This window comes from Leuciscus leuciscus, assembly GCF_965113295.1.
Source record: "Leuciscus leuciscus genome assembly, chromosome: 23".
Taxonomy (NCBI): Eukaryota; Metazoa; Chordata; class Actinopteri; order Cypriniformes; family Leuciscidae; genus Leuciscus; species Leuciscus leuciscus.
In genome coordinates this window covers 23,931,663-23,951,953 of record NC_138747.1, presented here as the reverse complement: position 1 = coordinate 23,951,953, position 20,291 = coordinate 23,931,663, and the positions used below count along the sequence as shown (strand labels likewise).

The 20,291-nt window shown below is 38.1% G+C and overlaps 1 protein-coding gene across 1 annotated transcript; it reads right to left on the bottom strand.

Annotated features, from left to right (window-relative positions):
• Positions 1–547: 547 nt before the first annotated feature.
• On the bottom strand, positions 548–18,584 carry vtg3 (vitellogenin 3, phosvitinless). The gene is made up of 28 exons (XM_082156728.1): positions 17,431–18,584; positions 17,260–17,280; positions 16,929–17,080; positions 16,523–16,774; positions 16,265–16,426; positions 16,038–16,186; positions 15,803–15,953; positions 15,557–15,714; positions 15,314–15,479; positions 15,105–15,230; positions 8,704–8,922; positions 6,007–6,224; positions 5,820–5,917; positions 5,425–5,546; positions 5,261–5,344; positions 5,057–5,176; positions 4,757–4,946; positions 4,543–4,630; positions 2,951–3,136; positions 2,722–2,860; positions 2,479–2,638; positions 2,287–2,393; positions 2,110–2,175; positions 1,446–1,655; positions 1,222–1,367; positions 976–1,114; positions 775–858; positions 548–692 (listed from the first exon to the last, which is right to left on the bottom strand). Exons 1-27 carry the CDS (start codon positions 17,468–17,470, stop codon positions 778–780), a joined length of 3,750 nt encoding a protein of 1,249 aa, XP_082012854.1. The 5' UTR covers positions 17,471–18,584; the 3' UTR covers positions 548–692; positions 775–777.
• Positions 18,585–20,291: the final 1,707 nt, after the last annotated feature.

The window sequence follows — 20,291 nt, the reverse complement described above, 5'->3', positions numbered from 1 at the left end:
GGGATTCACTGATAATCCGCTGTTACTGGTGAATGGGGCCGAACCGACTAGACTCCCGCCTCGGCCTTCATCCATCCTCGAGCATCCATTCCGGCTGTAGCGGTGACAGTTGAGAGGCAGCGGCAGCTTTCCCGCGAGTGGGCGTGGTTTCAGCGCAGCCAGCGGACACGCCCCCAGCGTTTGAGAGCAGAGAATACTACTCATTTTTTCGAGATTTTGATAGCTTATTTTATTTACTTGCCGGATTTTTTTATCATTCAAATTTGGCTGGGTGGCTAATAACACATTTTTCTGTGGTGTGACAAACTTAGAACACATACTTAATTTTGACTTTACAGGGACTTTAAGAAACATACAGCACATAAAGTTTTATAGGTTTTGAATCCCATCCTTGACCTAATCACAAGCTGTACTCTTCATCCTTTAGCCAAGATGTCCCTGGAACCTGGGAGGAGATGTCGCTGATGCTCTACAGGTAAATATAACCCACTCTAGGCTAGAATATAATGTTCATTCAGAAGATAACAAATTAATGTCGCAGACGAACTCTTAATACATGCTGTATTTATTGTTGCATAATTTGAAAGTATTGATTTTAACATATATATTTGAATTTCCAAATCAGCCGGTATTCAAATGTCCATTTTCCATGTTGTGATTTTGGAATTCCAGAAGTGCTCTTCGACATCAGCCTGTTAAGTGAAAAAGATTAAGATGCGGAATTTACACAAATACACAAAAACAGATTTTCTGATCTGTAGTTTGTAAATTAACCTGTTAGGCTGACGTGGTGAGGTTCACAGCTTCAAACCCCACAAGTTCGATTGGTGATGGAATTGCCTTTTTGTAGATAGTTCGCTAGAGAGGACAAAATAATAATATTTGTTCATCCTACAGAAGCAGAAAGACAATACGACATAATTTAAATTGAAAAGACATATGAGAACATATGGAATGTGTTCATATGACAACAACCTCTGGAATTTTCACTCTCATGTCAAAGGTCTCTGGTGAGAGTGCTACAACAGTGACAGCTGCCTGGCGTTCTGGATTTTTCTCATATTTCTGGTAGAAACCCATAATATAAGATATGCCAGGCACATACTCTTGAATTCTGAGGGAAATTCATGTGAAAATAGACAAATAAAATAAGGCATGAGATTTGAAATCTCATAATAAATAGTAATTTCAAGCTGTGAATTGGTATTTCAGGAACTTTACCTTTGACCAATCATTGTGAACACTGAGGGCAGAGCTCCCCAGTTAATCTTGGTGTATATGGAAGGTTTAGACTCTTGCTGGCACGCTGAGGACACCCTCATAGATACATCATATGTCTGACACTCTGCACCCCATTTGAGATGGGCCTAAAAACACAGGACAAAAATCAGTGAGGCAATGTGGAAACCAATGAGAATAAGTTGTACTAGAAAAAAGTACTTTACCTTTGCTGATGAATGACTCTTATCTATGTTTGCATTGGCACATATTTTCCAGTTTGCTTGTTCACCAACTTCAGAGACTATCATTTCAATGTCGTCTCTTTGGGCTGTTGGCAGATAAAAGGCTACACCTTCATAGCCCAGTGGTTTTGCTGGTGGACTTAGACCAAGTGCTTTTACTGCAACTACAGGCACTGGAGTGGAATCAAGAACCTACAGCATGAAGAAAATGGCAGAGCTTAAATAAGTTGCCTAAGCAAACCCTAGATAGTTACTCTCTAGTTAGAATATGAAAGTGTTAACAATAATCATGTTCTTACAGTCATGTTACATTACCTTTGCACAAATATATCACCGTTGCTCTTTTTTTTTTTTTTTACTACAAATAAGGAGTAGATCTGGATTCTTTGGAATCACTCAAATTTAAATTAATTTACCAGCAGTTTTACAATATATATCTCTGGATGGACTGAATGAAAACTTTCCCACACACTGTATATCATGCATCACATTTACAGTGTGTACAGTTGTAAGCTAGTCTTCATCTGTCTGTCCAAGTATACACAACATAATACATAATTTAAATTTTAAAGGATTAAGGAGGATTAAGTCCTCCCTTTATACATATCTTCATTTGAATCAATGATTTCAGATGTTTCTATTGCACCTGATATGCAGGGAAGGAACTGGATAGACTGTGTTCTCCACAGGAGGTGTTCTCATCTCTTGTGTTCTACATAGAGGGAGCATGTAAAACAAAATGGCTGCACATTTATTCTCAGTTCACTACTGGGAATGATTCAGCCACTATAACTGATAAAGAGTTATGGCTGAGTCATCATACCTCGAATACTCTGTGGCTGAGATCCATCATTTCACTGACTCCTGGAGTGTGTTTTCTGCCCGCAGTGACCTGAATCTGAATCTTTTCAATGGGTTTTTCACCCTTTGCTTTGGAAAAAGCAACAAGCTATTTATAGGAGTCCTTAAATAATATTTTTGCATTATATCAATAATTAAATCAAGGTTCTGGTACCTGGTTCTAGTTGATATAAAAAGCGGGTATGTCCCAGGAAGTAATACAAAGGATATTCATGAAGGTAATGCGATCGTTTGGCTTCTGCCTCAATACAGATCGCAGTTCCATAAATCTTGGCCTCAGCACATTGCTTGAATTTCATCGCAGAGTCCTCAGTCTACCGTAGAAAAAGACATTTGTTTAGACTGCAGGATTTGCTAAACATCTCCATTTTGTTCTAGTGTTTGAGGGCTGCTATACCTGTTCATCCCTTGAAGTGGGTAAAATTCTTCTGGCCAGTGGCAAACCCTGCCGGGAGTTCTCTGTCTCAGGCATCATGGGAGTCATTTTGGACAAGGATGGATCCTCGATGTTTCTCAAAACAGCAAACACATTAGAACTGTTTGATGAAGAGTAAGAAATCATTAGGATATTTGGTGGCACTTTATTGCATATTACAATGGTGCAGTAGAAAACTTGGAAAACGTACTTGACTGAAAATAACTCAGTGACTGTTTTCTTCGGAGTCAAGTTCATTTCATACTTTTGCTCTTTCACGTTTATTTTCAAGTCAAATGCCCAAGGCAGGTTAGTTATTATCTTACTCTTCAGCTCAACACCACACTGGAAAAGATCTGTGTTGATTCCATGGAAGACAAAATTATCCTTTGTCACTCTGTAGACAGGAGGAAAGTCAACTTTAAGCAGAGAAACAATGAAGAATAAAGAAATAATTCACCCCAAATTAAAAATGATGTCATTATTACCCTCATTTGAATTTAAAAACATAAAAGAGGGGCTAGGATATTCTTCACAAAGTGGCTAGAATATTCTTTTACAAAAGAAAGAAAGTCATTCCATTTAGATGAACTGTTTCTTTAACATGCTATGTGATCCAGGTGGGCACAGACATAAAGGTCCAGTCTGTAACCTTTCCATCATTAAAACATTTTTACTCAAAGAAATTAAGAGCACTTTGGGAATGTTTAAAATCATGCACACTGACACAGAAACTGCAGTTATATCAGTAGTCTAATAAATGCAGTTTAATTTTACATTGAGCGTGGTGTCTCATGAAGTCTGCCATGTTGATCACATGACCTCTGAATAATACTCACTTTATCTCAGTAACCGTGGAACAAAATCAATGCCGACTGCAAATTACAAAATTTTACAATGGCATGGGTAACTGAAAACGTCTTAGGGTTATGAATATATCCCCGGTTCCCTGATAAGGGAACGAACTGCATCAGTTTCTGGTGCTATGGGGACACGTCCTCATGGAACCCGGTGTCTGAGACATGGAAATGTGTATGTGACACATTCCATGAATCTGACACCTCAGTGTGGAGATCCGGGAGAAAAGGAAGGCTCACCAGAGCTGACCTGACAGGAATCGCTCATCTAGACGACCACAAGTGATTTTCTGTTTCAGACCTGACCAGTTTAGCCTTAATCTGGTGGTAGCTCAAGTCATAAACTCCACAAGCTCATCATATGCGGGGCTACGATAGGAGGAGATGTAGATCAGATGTAGATGTAGAGCAGATGTAGATAAAATATCTGCCTCCATATCTAGTTTCTCTGAACTAGAGGCGAGCATGCTCACAACCAACCCGGAAGAAGCCACAAAGCGGGATTCCAGATCAGCCATTAGAGCCACAGAGCAAGAGGGAAACCCCTTCAAGCTCCTTCGCTAGCTACATCTGTGATTCCCATGATCACAGCCACCGAGCTGCCTCAGCAGACGTGGGGCCAGAACCATGATGTACAGAGACTTGACTTCCATCGCTCGCAAAGACAGCAAAAATGGAAGCGAAGCTTTCTTACCAGAAACTGGTCACACTGAACACATCCAGCACCCTCGAGTACTGAACGTGCGTGCTCTGCTCCCATAGCATCAATAACTGACACAGCGTTGAGTTCCATCAAAAGGGAGCTATTGATTGATGTTGCTACATCCACACCACTGGGTGTCAGTGTCCAAGTTTAAGATGACTGTTACATCAGCCTGCCTAACATAAACCCAAAACTACTGAGTGCACCTTTAAATAATCACAACTGAAAACATTTTATAATTACCCAGCAAAGCCATCTGTCTGCAGGGAAATGTCTGAGCTTAGCAGCTCACCCAGATGTTCCTTGGGTGGAGGATTAATTTCAGCTTTAGCTGTAGACATAGAATATGTTAATATTTTGTTTTTAGCCCCATATTTTCCAGTTATTAACCGAAGTCTAATGGGAAACTGACAATAAATGGTAAAGAAAGAAAGAAAGAAAGAAAGAAAAGTATCACCTTTCATTGTAAAAGCATTTAGCATGGAATAATATTTGCTGATTTCAACTGGGAGACCCAGACAAGTTGGCTGTATGAATCGAGCTTCATACACAAGGTGAGGCTTGGTCCAGTGCCAGGAAGTCCCTTTTTGAACATCCTGAATCTTTTCCCAAACTTTACTCTCCTTCCCTGCAGAAGGACTAAATGACTGAGGAGCAGAAAATAATGCTTCATGTTTCGATTACATTTACAAAAATTAAGAATCAACAAGAAAAATAAGTCTCTATCTTCTGTTAAAAAATGCAGATGTTGCAATACCTTTATGATGCTCTGAATGGATTCTCCGTTTACATCCATTAAAAAGGCCTCCTGTCCAAACAAGCGTACATATGCCGTCAGTAGAGGTCTGTCTTTCGGTAGGTTCTGCCAGTCAGTGAGCTTTAAATGATCAGAGCATAACCATTAACTTAATGCTTGACATAAGTTGTACATTTAATAAATCCTGAGACCGAAGATGCTCACAATTTTCATTATAGAGGCTAAATCTGTGAGTTGAGGGATTTTTCCTGCAAGCAGCTCTTTGATTCCATCTGCATGGACACCAAGCTGAAAACATATTAAATATTACATATAAAAACATGGTATAAATCAAATTACACTGAATATTATAGATTTGGTTTGATTACCTCAAGAAGTTGCAATATTCTCCCAATGAAATGAATTTTCCCCTTTAGCATAAGCTTTGAGGGTATGAGACTTTCATTTTTCAGCATATAAACATCAGTGGATGTCCCAAATAAAAAGTCATCTGAGGAGACAAGAAACAGCATCAGACCATCCCCAGCACCACAAAAGGCTGTACTACAAAGCTATCAATTAAAGGCTTGGTTTCACAGACAGGGCTTAGATTAAGCCAGGTTTAGGCCTTAATTAAATTAGGACATTTAAGTAGCTTTTATAAAGGTGCCTTAGAAAAAAACAAACATTACTAGTGTGCATCTTGAGACAAAACAATGGCACTAACATATTACTAGGGTTAAGCCTTGTCTGTGAAACCTTGGGGGAAGAGATGTAAACCCACCATGGAACCAGTCGAAATGCATGCTCTTGCTGTAGCGATAACTCAGGTGGCCAAGTTTGCGGGTTAGAATCTTCATGGCAATGTTACAGGCAGTAGATCTGTTTAGAAGAAGCAAAGAGGAATGAGGACAATTCAGATGCTCTGAAATGAGATGAGGATAACACAGTAGACAATTTAGCATGCTTACAGATTTTGATTATCAGGGGTGCGGGACTTGGCAATGCCTTTGAGCAGAGAATAGGAGAAGCTGGCAACCTGCAGGTCAGTCTCTTCCAAGAGGACCTCAGTTATTACTGAGATCAGAGCTATGGATGGCTTGGTCTCTAGAAGCACCATGCAGGCCAGCATGCGGATTTCAGCAGGAAGAGTCTTTTGTACAAATAGGTTCAAGACAATATCCTGTACCTGCAAACATACAAGAAGTAGAGAGATGGTCTGCATCTGCTGAAAGGGGTCCTTGCGAGTGGAGACCTTTGTGCTTGTGATTTTACGCATACATGAGGGTCCGCGTACATTGCGTGTGATGCAAATAGATTGAGTCCATCAACACCCTCAAAGTCGTATGCCTCTTTGTGGGATAAAAAAAAAAAAATATTGGTAACGTTTGTCAGTTTTTGATTTAAATGCTGTTGAATGTTTGGTTATCACGTTAGCTTGTGCAGAAACAACTTCTATCTCATCCTTTTGATTTACTCTGATTTTCTCCTTCACTTGTTTTTGGATCCAGAGATGCTGTACTAATTCAGAAGATATGTAACAGCTACGTATGTTAAATATGTGTGACCGGATTAAAGGTATAGCGGAGGATGTTTTACTTCCTGGTGGGTAACCTATACTATTGGTCCTCCTAATTGTCAATCATTCTGGTGAATCAATCAAACTTTTCCAAAAGTTGAGAGGGCGGGTCTTATCTAAAATTTGGAAAGATCCTCCGCTATACCTTTAAGTGTTTTTGCTAAGACCTAGACGCCTATGTAGGCTATCTATACCTACTCCCTTCCTACAGAGGAAGTTGCAGGCTAACCTCCTTTGCTTAGTTTTCCACGCAGGTACTATAGGGTGTGGTTGGAACTAGGAAGTAGATAAAAGCAGTGTACAGGGTTGATGAATTGTTTGGTTGGCCCGGTCAGCGTGCGTCAAGTGCGAGCTGGTAAAAGTTATTCACAAAGGAATTAGAATTCTCATCTTCCGCGTCAAGCACAGCTTGTTAAAAGTTGGACGGGAGTAGTTCATTCATACTGGTCGGCGCATCGCCTTTGTTTTCAGCCGAAAGCAGGGATGCTGTGAGCTGGAGCAACGAGAGCTTTTCATTCACACTGGCGACGTATTGCTGTTTGTAGCTGTAAACAGGAACGTCTCCTTGGTCTCAAACGGGAAGCCTAGTAGCCGAGCGGGGCACCAGTAGTTAATGCAACTAAGAGCGAGGATCCTTAGTGCAAGAAACTGAGTTCTTCTGGGTGTATTGCCGCTTTTCCCCTATTGTAATTTTAAGAATTATACTGTACCTCCAAGGTCTATTGTACATTTTGTTTATTTGTTTTGTTTGTTTTTTTCTTTCCTTTTCTGAAGGGGTGGTTGTTGTTTTTTAATGGTCTGGCAAACAGTATTATAACATTGCGCAGCACTTGCCCAAAGCTAGCCTCTAGCATAGATTTGGTGTGCTTTCACATGTACTATTCACTTTTGAGCTTGCTGTGTACAGAGTTTTCCTATTGGGGGTGCTGTGCTAACTGATAATGAGGTGTCTGATGCACTGTGTTTCTGTGTGATAGTGAGGCCTTGCTGTTGGCCATTTGTGTGCCTCTGGACAGTATTATTTGCCAACCTTCAACATTTTAACCATACCATTTGTGATAATAAAATGAGATTAATGTTGTATACCAGTCTCTTTCTCCCTCTCTTTGAATCCTTTAAGATACCTGTTGAAGGGAACTAGGTAATGCTAATAAAGAATAGTTTCATAATGTTACATATGAATCTACCATATAATAGTCAAAACCTGGATTGCCGGAAAAAAGTCATCAATGGCTGGAAAGCATTTAATCATAAATGACAGAAAATCTTGTCAATGGCAGGGAAAGAGTTAAGCTATGTGAGGTTGAATGGGGACTATGAGTGGGCAGCCATTTTCAGGTATCTCCAGAGATGTTTGACTGGGTTCTGGTCTGCGCAGTGGCTGGGCAACTTAAGGACAATTACTAGTTAAAGTCAATATAAAAAGTCTTTAAATTGCACATTAACATATAACATTGGCATGTACTATCATCTTATGAATAATTAAATTATAAATTTCAATATAGCCTATTATCTACCTTTAAGAGATCATGTAATGTATCAGATATGTTGACAAATTCAGATGTTAGAAAAAAAGTCTGCTTTTATACAAGGTTGTTTCCCGTGCAGAAGTTGTGCCGCATGCCAGAATTTCATAAAAATTAATACTTTATTTGTCCAATCTCAGTCGCTACAGTGCAGTGAGAGCATGTTGCAGCATGCAGTCGTTTTATATATGTTGTTCTGACGCATTTTTATTTTTATTTTTTTGGTTAAATACATTTATCTTTGCCACTTCCCTTGCCACTGTCTCCTTTTGGTTTGCTTAGTTGGAGACACTCAATATTATTTATTTGACTGTACTGAGAATATTGGAATAAGAACTGAACTAATTTAATATTTAATGATCTTTACACAGTTATTGAACTAAACTGAATCAACACTGAACTGACCGCAACAGAACTGACACTATTTTATTTTTACAGCTGCTTAAGGCAGAATCGAACTTTGTTTGCATCATTGAATCATTTCCCTGTTTATACCTGTAAAGCTGATGTGAAACAATCTAAAAGCGCTATATAAATAAAGGTGACTTGACTTGAGTACTTACACTGTGGGGGTCCCTGTATGCAAGCAGTCTGAATGCCTGGACCGCAGCACCCTGTACTCTGGTTGGAAGTTTTTCAGCTGCAGCGGAGTAGCCTGGAAGGAACTTTAGTAGAGTCTTGATGCTGGAGGGATGAGCTGCATTTGCCAAGGCCTTTAGTGCAAGGACCATGTCCTCCTCAGAGTTTTTACTAAGGCTACTTGCAGCCATATCCAGTAATGGCTAGACAACAAAAGGACAAGAAAAAGGTAAATATCAGAGAAATAAGTTCCCTTATCGGTCGGTCACTACGTACGTCTCGGTTACATACGGTCAGGGGTTAAATTGGGATTTATTATGTGGGGGGGGCTCTCCCTAGGGGGGTCCCCCCCAAAAAAAAACAAAAAAAACAAACAAACAAACAAAAAAACACATTAAATGGCAATTTCTGGAGAGTTTTGTGCAAATAAATGGAGAAATTGAGTGTTACATGATATGTGAAAAACTGCAAGGTTAAGAGCAAATACTTTGCATTGTTGTAGTATTAACAGGTATTAGGACATTTAGCATTTACATTACTGTTAATCAGCAGTGGTGGAATGTAACAAAGTACAAATACTTTGTTACTTTATTTAAGTAAATTTTTCACATATCTGTACTTTACATAAGTAGAATCAATAGTGCATAGGCTACTTTTGACTTTTACTTCGTTACATTTTGCAGCAATTATTATACTTTCTACTCCACTACATTTCTACAATGTTTCGTTACATTTTCTGATCAGTTTTCCCCTGCCAAAACAGGGATTGAAAAATATCCTGTTTTCGGTGCTGATGTGGTGGTGACGCGTTCATGTAACATGTAAGGGTGGCGCTGCCAATAAAGGCCTAAAAGCTGTCACAAAGAACCGGCAAAAGTAATGATTATGAATATGTAAAATATAGCAAGGACACATTTTAATTGTTTATTAATGAAGTGTTTTCTAAAAATTACACATGCTGCAGTCTGTTTACTTTTTGAATTGTTCTGTTTAAAAGAAGACATTTCAAGCTTTCTATATATATATTTTTTTTTACCTCAGAATAGTTTATATCTCACAATTCTGATTTTATAACACGAAATTTCGACGAATATCATGCAATTCTTACTTTATATCTCCCAATTGCGACTTTATTACTCAGAATTGCGACTTTATTTCTCAGAATTGCGACTTTAGGCTATGTTCACACTTAGCGTCTTTTTTCAAACTGCCAGCGTCTGTTCTACATTATAACCCTATGGAGTGAACCGTTTTTTCAAAAAAGTCCTGAGCGCTTTTTTAGACGCCACCGCCGGCGTCTTTTTCTGCAGCTCAGAGCGTCTTTTTAAGTTGAAAAAAGTTCAACTTTTCTGAAAAGAACGCCCTACGTCAAGCGCCTTTTTGACAGCTGACCAATGACAAGCGAGTAGCGAGACCTGTCGTTTCCATAACAACAAGAACAACTGTCTGTCGTGCACCCACAAACGTCTTTGTGAACCGACATTCTCCTCCCCGGTAACTTCAAAAGCCAACGCAAGAGCCAACTTTCTCTTTCTCGACATTTTTTGCATCACACAGCACTAGGCTACTGTTCCAGCTCTTGTTATAGCGCCGTTGTCAACTTTTTCTTGTCAAAAAAGACGCTAAGTGTGAACATAGCCTTATTTCTCACAATTCTGACGTCATATCTCGCAATTCTGAGAAAAAAAGGGGCGTCGCCACTTTTGAATAAGAAACAATATCAAGACTATAAAACTCTGCACATCACAATTTTGACTTTATTGATTCTGCTTTTATTCGTGATGCAATGGACCGGTCAACGGGACATAAATTAATCCTTAAAGGATGGGACTTTATGGGACATTTGCACAAACAGAATAAATAACTTACTGTAGCCTATTTTATAAGTCGCTCCGGAGTCGCATATCAGTAAAAAAATGCGCCACGAGGAAGAAAAAACATATATAGCCTAAGTCGCATTTTTTTTTACATTTATTTCACACACACACAAAAAAAAAAATTTTACAGACAGTTCTCCGTTACGGACGTGAGCGCTCTAAAGCGGCACTAAAAGAATGTTTTAAAACTTTCACAGAGACCTCAAACTGAAAGCACAAAGCCTGTCTTTAAATTTAATTTCGTTTTGTATTAATTGTAACTTAATTTTAATCGATGTTTCATCAACCAATTGTCTGGATTTAATAAATAAGAAGTAAATATACTAGGCTATTAGAAAATAGATAATCAGGACATGGAGGCGCTGGCGAACCTGGAGCTCGTCTCATAAATGAACCGAAACTCAGCGTAGGCCTATAAGGTAGCCTATTGCCTCACAGAACTGAGACATATAGATAGCTTGAAATGTCTACTTTTAAGCAGAACAATTCAAAACGAAAGAAAACAGACTGCGCTGCTTATGTAATTCGTATGAAATGTGCATTTCTCTCTGGCGCTGCGAAGATCGCGAGTCGTCAACTTCATCTGTCTAGCCGACACTGACATAAAAAATAACTGTTTTAATAGTTTTTTTTTTTTTTTGAGCAGCTGCGGACAAATTCTTTCGACACACACACAATAGACTATTACGTAATTTTTAAATATCCCACTTAAAGTGTTTATTACAAATAAATGACTAAATGCTAAAAATGTATACATTTTAATGAACAAACATATGCGTTGCATTTACAATTCTGTGAAAACAGCACCCCCACTTCCCGCGGCCCTGAATAAAATGAATATGTTATGTTCTGTGGAGAGTATCCGGTGGGTAGCCTAGTATTACTTTTGGTTTGCGCAGTGTAATTCACAGAATTACAAAAAAAAATATTTTGCCACCTAAAAGTTCAAGGTTTTTGTGTCACGTCCACGGCATGTGTAGCCTATTTCCCTCATATTAAATATTAAACGCATGTGTAGACTGATATTTTTCTAATGTCTGGACTCCTTTATTAAGGGAGTATTGATATATAAACCGTTTTAATATATTGGTATTAAATGCATTTTCTGAGAATTTATATTTCAAGTTTTTACTGCATGTCACGTCCATAACGCTGGAATTGACATCACTTGATTACACATTGTATTACCTTGTTATGATATAGTGACCCATACAATGTGCCAAACATATTTTCCTTACCTTGTCGTTCAAGGCCAGGGCACTTTTTGTACAACCAACGTTGTGCTGAACTTGACAAAATTGATCTCCAGCGGCGGCCAGCAGCTCGTGAGTTTTTATTTATTTATTGTTTAAGGCGGTTGAAGGTTCTGGAACTTTTACGCGCTTCCACATCCCGCGCAACTTCGGATCTCCCAGGAACATTCATTATATATTGCTGTGTACATTTATCCGTGTCGGAGTTTTGAGTAGTAGCCTAAGATGCGCATGGCATGCGCGAGCGGTGCGCGATCATGGTCGACTGACAACGAGATTAAGCAGCTGAACAAGAATACGGCCGTGTTCCGATTGTTCTCATCTCAGTTCCGCCGAGACAAAATAGACATGCCATTTAAAAAATCTTTCATTTATTGTCAGAAATATGTTTTCAAAAGCATCACTTTCATCAAATTTGATGTGACATAATTTCCATTAGGCAACTGACTGTAAACAGGCACATAAGGACACAAACGAGCAGGCTTATGTGCCGGGGCTGAGCCCCGGAGAGCCCCGGCCCAATTTAACCACTGCATACGGTAACCCTCATTCCCTGAGGGATGGAACGGAGACGTACGTCCCGTCGCCACATCTGCTGCTGCCCACCGGGGTGGCCAGTTTACCAAGCTTGGCTCCTCAGCAAAAAAACCTAAATGCAATCGCACCTTCTGCCCATTATATACCCGCGCTGCGAGCAATGGTGATTCTAGGGGGTGGCCTGGGGTGGCCGGTGCCACCCCTGAAAGCTCATTGGCCACCCCTGCGGCCACCCCAGATCTGATAGGTAGGTCAAGTTCGTCAACACAAGAAACGAGAAATGTTGTCAATCAGTGATGACAGCTGATCAACTGATTTAGGGCCAGTTTCACATTTTTAACTAACACAGGAACGGTCGTACTGAGACTGTGAGAGCTGATTTCTGCTCAGCGGACGTTTGGCCATGCAGGTCAGATGACCCATGAGATAAGGACACGCGCGCTGCACGGTGCACCTGCTGCTGCTGGTCCGTGAAACAAGAGGACGTCACACAGTTGCAACAATACAACAACGATAAAAACGCTGGAATCAGTCGATTGAGAGGTATGGTCGGGACCCAACGCAACAGAGTGCGGCACGGGAATATAGATCTGATGGCCGAGTGCGGGCGCGGGCGGTAATGCACTCGTGTGTCGATTCGCGGGAGTCGGGACTCCCGCAAAATAGAATGATCTATAAATTGAACAAATAAAAACAAATAAATTGTCATTCATCTGTTGCACAAAAGCAACAAGAACAACTAAAACAAAATAGAAACTATTTACAGGCCAGAGTCTCTATTTATAACATGTTTGCAGCGTTGAACAATGTAACCAATCACAGACATATGTGTTGATTTCTTGAACGCAATGGCCAATCAGATGCATTTAAGATAGAATCCCCTCACCGCTCAAAATGGACTTTTTGTTCAGTGCTGAATTCTGCATACTGGCAAATCATCTATTATATCAAACAAAGTGTAGATAATATGAAAGATTAATTATGCTGCCAGTTTCATTGATAATAACAGAGATTTGTGAGATGGCGATGAACTGAGATGTCAGCTTTTTAGGAATTATTAAGTGAGAAATCCGTCCCGCGCAGGTCTCTAATGTAGACTTTAAAAACAAACCACTAACATTATATTTACATTAACAGTAGCCTAGGCTGCAATCTAGTGTATGTGAACCTTTTTGCAGATAAACACAAATGCATTTTCGGACAAGTTAATGGCCAAGTTAATTGAGTAAATAATATCCCCCACTATGGCAATTAATAACAGACTATAGTAAACACATTTCCTAAATAGGCCTGTGACTATATCTTACATTTTATGAAATAGTACCATTATTTAAAAATAAAGTTTGCACTTTGTTACTATTATTAAAATCCTCTATTTCCTCTAATCTAGATCCAACTCCTCCCACCTTACATATAAGAGTTTAAAGGTTTACATAACATTACTTTATAGTATATATGGCCACCCCACTCTAGTTTTGTGTCCCATCTTGGCCACCCCAGTAAAAATGTCCTGGATACGCCACTGGCTGCGAGGCTGAACAGCTGATGCAAATGACTGCATGCCAATGTGTATTGGCTCGTTTTAGTTTCACTCGAAGTAGATTGGCCTCTCTAACGAGATTCCTATCAGTCGGTCATGACATACACTGCCATTCAAAAGTTTGGGGTCAGTAAGATTTTTTTATGTTTTTAAAAGAAGTATCTTCTGCTCACCAAGGCTGCATTTATTTGATAAAAAAACAAAAAACAAAACAAAAAAAAACCCCAGTAATATTGTGAAATATTATGACAATTTAAAATGACTGTTTTCTATTTTAATATATTTTAAACTGTAATTTATTCCTGTGATCAAAGCTGAATTTCCAGCATCATTACTCCAGTCTTCAGTGTCACATGATCCTTCAGAAATCTTTCTAATATGATGATTTGATGCTCAAGAAACATTCATTATTATTATCAATGTTGAAAACAATTGTGTACAAATGTTTTTCAAGATTCTTTGATGAATAGAAAGTTCAAAAGAACAGCATTTATTTAAAATAGAATATTTTCTAACATTATAAATGTCTTTACTGTAACTTTTGATCAGTTTAATTCATCCTTGATGAATAAAAGTATTGATTTATTTATTTTATTTCCCCCAAAAATAAAAATAAAATTCTTACTGACCCCAAACTTTTGAACGGTAGTGTTTAATGTTACAAAAGCTTTAGATTTCAGATAAATGCTGTTCTTTTGAACTTTCTATTCATCATAGCATCATGAAATAAAATGTTTTCAACAATGATAATAATCATAAATGTTTCTTGAGCATCAAATCATCATATTAGAATGATTTCTGAAGGATCATGTGACACTGAAGACTGGAGTAATGATGCTGAAAATTCAGCTTTGATCACAGGAATAAATTACACTTTACTGTATATTCACATAGAAAACAGCTGTTTTAAATTGGAATACTATTTCACAATATTACTGTTTTTGTTTGTATTTTTAATCAAATAAATGCAGCCTTGGTGAGCAGAAGATACTTCTTTTAAAAACATTAAAAATCTTACTGACCCCAAACTTTTGAACGGTAGTGTACGTCTCCGTTCCCTCCCTCAGGGAACGAGGGTTACCATATGTAACCGAGACATTATACATAATACAAGCAGATTATAAAATATGATATTGGTACGAATCAACCGGCATATAGAAGTGGGAGACCAAATATACCTGCACCACAGTGATGGGGCATGGATCAGTATACACGCAGTATCTGTATAAAAGAGATCCATATGCCAAAACCACAGTGTTCCACAGGAGAGTTGGTGATTTACTGAAAGGAATTGTCAAGAACTCCTGGAAAGAACAACACAGTATCAGAAGGCCAGTAAAATGCTATTAATGATTGTAACAAATATTTCACTAGGTCACTGACTCACCTGAGCTAATGCCACTAACACAGGCTCAGCAGACAAGTGGTTAAATGCCACTACAAGTGCCTGTCCTGCCTCATTCGCTGTAATGTCCCCTACTTTGAATCTGGTCTCAAGGAATTTGAGGATCCTCTCATCTGTTGCCTCCACAACCAAGTCCAGGAACCACCTCCTGAAGACCAAAAAAAGAAGAGTCAGTGGAAGAAGTTATTGGATTGTATAGTATTTAGACAAGTGTAAAGTAAATACCTGTGCTCATCATTTCCTGAGACCTGCTTCCATAACTGCTCTAGATTTTCAAGTGTTGCCACACGTAGCAACTGGATTAGATCCAGAATATCCGTGCTGCTAGCGCTGTCCACGTGATATATGTTAGCCTGAGCTAAGCGCTTAATTAAATCTAAAATCTGTGGAGTACAGAACAATTAAAAATGTTCATGAGTTAATCTACATGTCTATGGTTGAATATTTATGTGTATAATCTTGGAGGTTTGCCTTTGGCGCTGGGTTGTTCAGGTTGATCATCACAACAGGAATTGGTTTAAGGTCCTTCTCTGTCTTGTACATTAGGTTGCCTCTGCTTTGCACCTGTACAGTCACTATTTTGTCAGCTGTGTCTGAAACTTTGAGAAGCTCAATGTCCCGTCTGCAGAAGGGAACACAACAAATGTCATGCACAATCAGCAGTCTTGCAACAATTTGTTAGCTAATGACTATAAAAAGCACTTACAATGCCAACATTCGAGAGTTTCCTCCCTTTACATTGAACGGAGAGAAATATTGGCGCTCCTGAGTGGATGCTTTAGTGATCAGACCGCCATCTGCTGTGGACTTCACTGTGTAGGTGTGTTTCACTGTGGAAACAACACTCTCGCCCCTCTGTAAGTTCAAACAGCATTCAGATCAGTTCAAGTTTGAACTTTCAGATTTTTAACTGAAATTAAATTAAACACACACCTGTTTGCTAAATTTGTCTTCAGGGGCGTGAGCCATACCGCTGTACAAAGCAGCTGGCTGTTGACAGTTTTTGATATCAACCATTTGGGTCACTATCAACTCTTTAGCATTGGAGTCTTCTTCAACAGTGTAAGTGCTCTGACATACACCATGAATTCCCAACTAAAGACATACAAAAATACACTTTTTATTATCCATGAGGTCATTCTCTTATTTATGGCTGTTTTGTTTTATTAACATGTAGATTTCATACTGTACCTCCACCAGTTCGTAAAAACTTTGTGTGGTTTTGACTGTGACTTGTAGAAATCCAAGGATCCCTCTTACAATATTTACAACTGTGTTTGAGACCCCAGGTGCTGTCCGAATGTCAGTAATTTGTCCCTTGGAGAATTCAAAAACGATTGGCTGGCTGAACTCGGCAGATAGACGCTTAGTGAGCTTTTCGGAAGGGCTAAATACACTTTTTCCAGGGATGCCATTAAAGTCTTCAAAGTCAACATTTGAAATCTTCAAAGGAAAAGCACATTTTTATAGTATGATTTGACAATATATAATTATTCTTAATATCTGCTGAGTCAAGAATAAATATATCATACATCTTAGTTTAGAATAGATTTAAAAATATTAAAATGTGATGGAATTGGAGCAAAAGTGTTAGTACCTGAAGGACAAAGGTTTGTGGCGATTCACCAATGATTTTAAAAGTGCATCTCAGCTTCAGCGCTGACTCAACCAGGTCTGGCATGTCCTGTCCCACTCGTACCAATCCCTCATATTTATACTCGTACGTTTTTTTAGAGTTCAAGAAAGGCTCTAAAATGTTGGCCATTGAGAAATAATGAAACGGTATGTATCAGAGTCTTAAATGATTATTATTTATAAATAATTTATAGACATATACATCACGTATAATAATAAAAATAATATTATAGTATATCTTAGAATAAAGAGGCAATCTCTGTAGGTTTTTGTACATTATTTTGTTTACATACCATAATTGTCAGTCTCGCTGGCTAATGGAGGAGAAAGAAAAACATTACTATTCTTCTTTAAGCATTAAAGTACAAGTTTAATGGGAAAATATTCATTTCTAAATAATATTTAAACATAAATTATCATCACCACAATTTTGAATATTGATTTTTATTTATTTTTTTACTCACCAGCCAGGGCTACCAGGAGACAGAGATACAACCGCCACATGTTTAAGTCCAGATGTGGTATCAGTCACTTGGACATCATCTTTTATAACAGGGAGTTCCCTCCTACTCCCTTATCTGATGCAGTTAGTGAGGTAAAGTGACCCTGTGGTATTGATAATACCTAGGATATCGTAATCATCTGCTGGCAGTAGATCCTTTTCCTATGTAGCAACTAAACTCTGAAACAGTCTTCCTAGAATCGTTCGGGAAGCAGACACACTCTGTCAGTTTAAATCTATACCAAAACACATCTCTTTAACCTGGCATACTCATAGAACATTATCAATTTCTATTCAAATCATGTAAAATGATTATTTGGCTGCATAAATTAGGTCAGCTGCAACCGGGAACACTTCCCATAACACCTGATGTACTTGTTACATCATAAGAAGAATGGCATCTACGCCGCATATTAGTCTCTCTGTTTATCCAGAGGTTTACTGTAGTCAGCTGGATCCGGGCCGTATCCAGATCTGATGAAAAACCTGCGCCTAGACACGACCACAACGCTACCCTGAAGTGTCAACCTCTGTACAGATGAAAACATTATCAAAATAACTAAACGACTAAAAACGCTGTATTATGCATGCCAGACAAGTAATTGGCAATCTCACTTTGTAAAGAAAGACCTCACGCCCGCGCACATAAGCATTCAAACGTGCATCCCTATAGACTAAACACGTAATACGCATATGCATGCTGTCACCGTTTACACAGATTAACGTTTTTGAAGTTTACATGGAGATGATAATGGTATCGCTTTCAAAACTTATTTTCAAAACCTACTTCAAAGTTTGCGTTCTCAGGCCACCAAAATGCTGTTGTTGTGTAAATGAAAGGCCAGAACGCACTCAAAGTTTTCTGTTTTCCGTTGAAAACGGTGTAAGCGGCCCCTAAGTTGATAACTAATGATTTACAACGGATATTAATCAATCAAAAACTTACTTAAGCTAGACAAAGACTTTCTTCTAGAACTGTTGTACAGCCAAAACAATTTTTGTTGTTTTCATTTCCTATTATAAATGTAAAGCTGCTTTGAAACAATCTGTATTGTAAAAAGGGCTATATAAATGAAGGTGACTTGATTTGACACATTTGTTCTGGTGCAACAGGTATATATATATATATATATATATATATATATATATATATATATATATATATATATATATACACATATATACATATATATACACATATACATATATACATATATACATACATATATATATATATATACACACATATATATATATATATATATATATATATATATATATATATATATATATATATATACTTTTTGATTGCTTATTTATATTTTTAAAAAATAATGTTGTTTTGTTTTTTTGCAAAAAAATTTAAGAATATACAATATGAAGTATATATGTTACGTCTTATGCCTGGTCAGCAAGGATTTTGTGTAATTGCATGAGTAAGTTGTGTAATTGTATGGGTATTGCAAGAATATTTTGCAACATGAAAAGTAGAAATTGTTCATCACATTGGCAGTATGCACATATGTATGTTAAGTACATAACCTATTTATGTAATTTAATGGAAAATGTTATGTAATGTAAAATTATTCTGTAAATGCTGAAACACACGGTTTGTGTTGTAGAAATAGTTTGAGTAAACAGAACTAGGGGACAAAGGTGTGAGACAGGTCAGTGTGATCACAGACAGTGTCATCACAACCTATTAGGAGAGCATGTGACCTGCTAAACAAATAACAAGATTACACTACAACATTTTAGTAGTTGGATCCCCTCCCAAGGTCAGGGGAGTCCTCCCATGCCGGAGACCTCAGTTCGAATCCCGCTTGGAATGGGTCGAAGAGGACTAGTTATAATATCCTCCTCTGCCATGTTTCTTTTCTCAACTCTCCTAATAGCTGAAAGTGAAATACTCAGTGGTGATTGGCAAATTATTTTTATTACTTTTTTATTTTATTTTTTTACCAACGGAGGCACAAGTCTCCAGCTATGGCAATCAACTATATATTAATTTAATGTCCATGATAGAAAAAAATTATGACATCTCTGAGGTCAATTTAAATATGTAGCATTCTTAATTAATAGAAGAATGCAATTCCTTGGATCCTTTAAGGATTATGTGGCTGCTCTCTACTTTTCTTGTTTCTGTGTTCATTTTGTGCTCATGGCTCTGTCTTTGGCTGCGTATGAAAGCTGAAAAATGTAAGTATGGAAGTAGAAAGGTAAAAAGGCACATCCTGTCTACTGAGATACCTTCATATGATCGATTTTTTGAGGGCAGCATACTGTATATCCTTCGCTCCACTGCCTATGATATCCCACTATCCTGTGGCTTCGATTCTGTGACAAAAAAAATGACATCTTTTTTTTTGTGTAAATGTAAATTTTACCAACTTTTTCCACTTTTAATGTCTAGCAAAACAATTAGTACTTTAGTAATTAAATATCCACTAAGTTATCATCAATCCTCCCTCTATTTTCTTGTAGATGTTTAAGCCATTATGCTTCTTCAGAAGTCTGTCCAAAATCAAAAAGTTTCATGCACAAACACTGCCTGCAGTCATTGCCTGATAGGGCAGTGAGGCAAAAAAAAACACAAAAAAACTCAGCTGCCTAAGCTTTCGAATGCAGACTTTTTTGTGTCTGACATGTGCTCCCCTTGTCCAGACCCCATGTTTCCTTTTGCCACGCACCCTCATTTAACCCTTGTCTAGTTCACGTTCTGTTAATTGCCAACACCTGTTTCTCATGGTTTTCCCTCTCTATTTATTGTGTTTCCTCCTATCCATATGATTGTTTTGTGCAATACGCCAGGAGTGGATTGTG

Coding starts and splice junctions, on each gene's coding strand:
- vtg3 (XM_082156728.1), bottom strand. CDS start 17,470: ATGTGGCGGTTGTATCTCTGTCTCCTGGTAGCCCTGGCTG. Junction 16,427..16,522: donor GTTTTTACGAACTGGTGGAG/GTACAGTATGAA, acceptor GTATGTCTTTAG/TTGGGAATTCATGGTGTATG. Junction 8,923..15,104: donor GCCCCATCACTGTGGTGCAG/GTATATTTGGTC, acceptor TTTGTTGTCTAG/CCATTACTGGATATGGCTGC.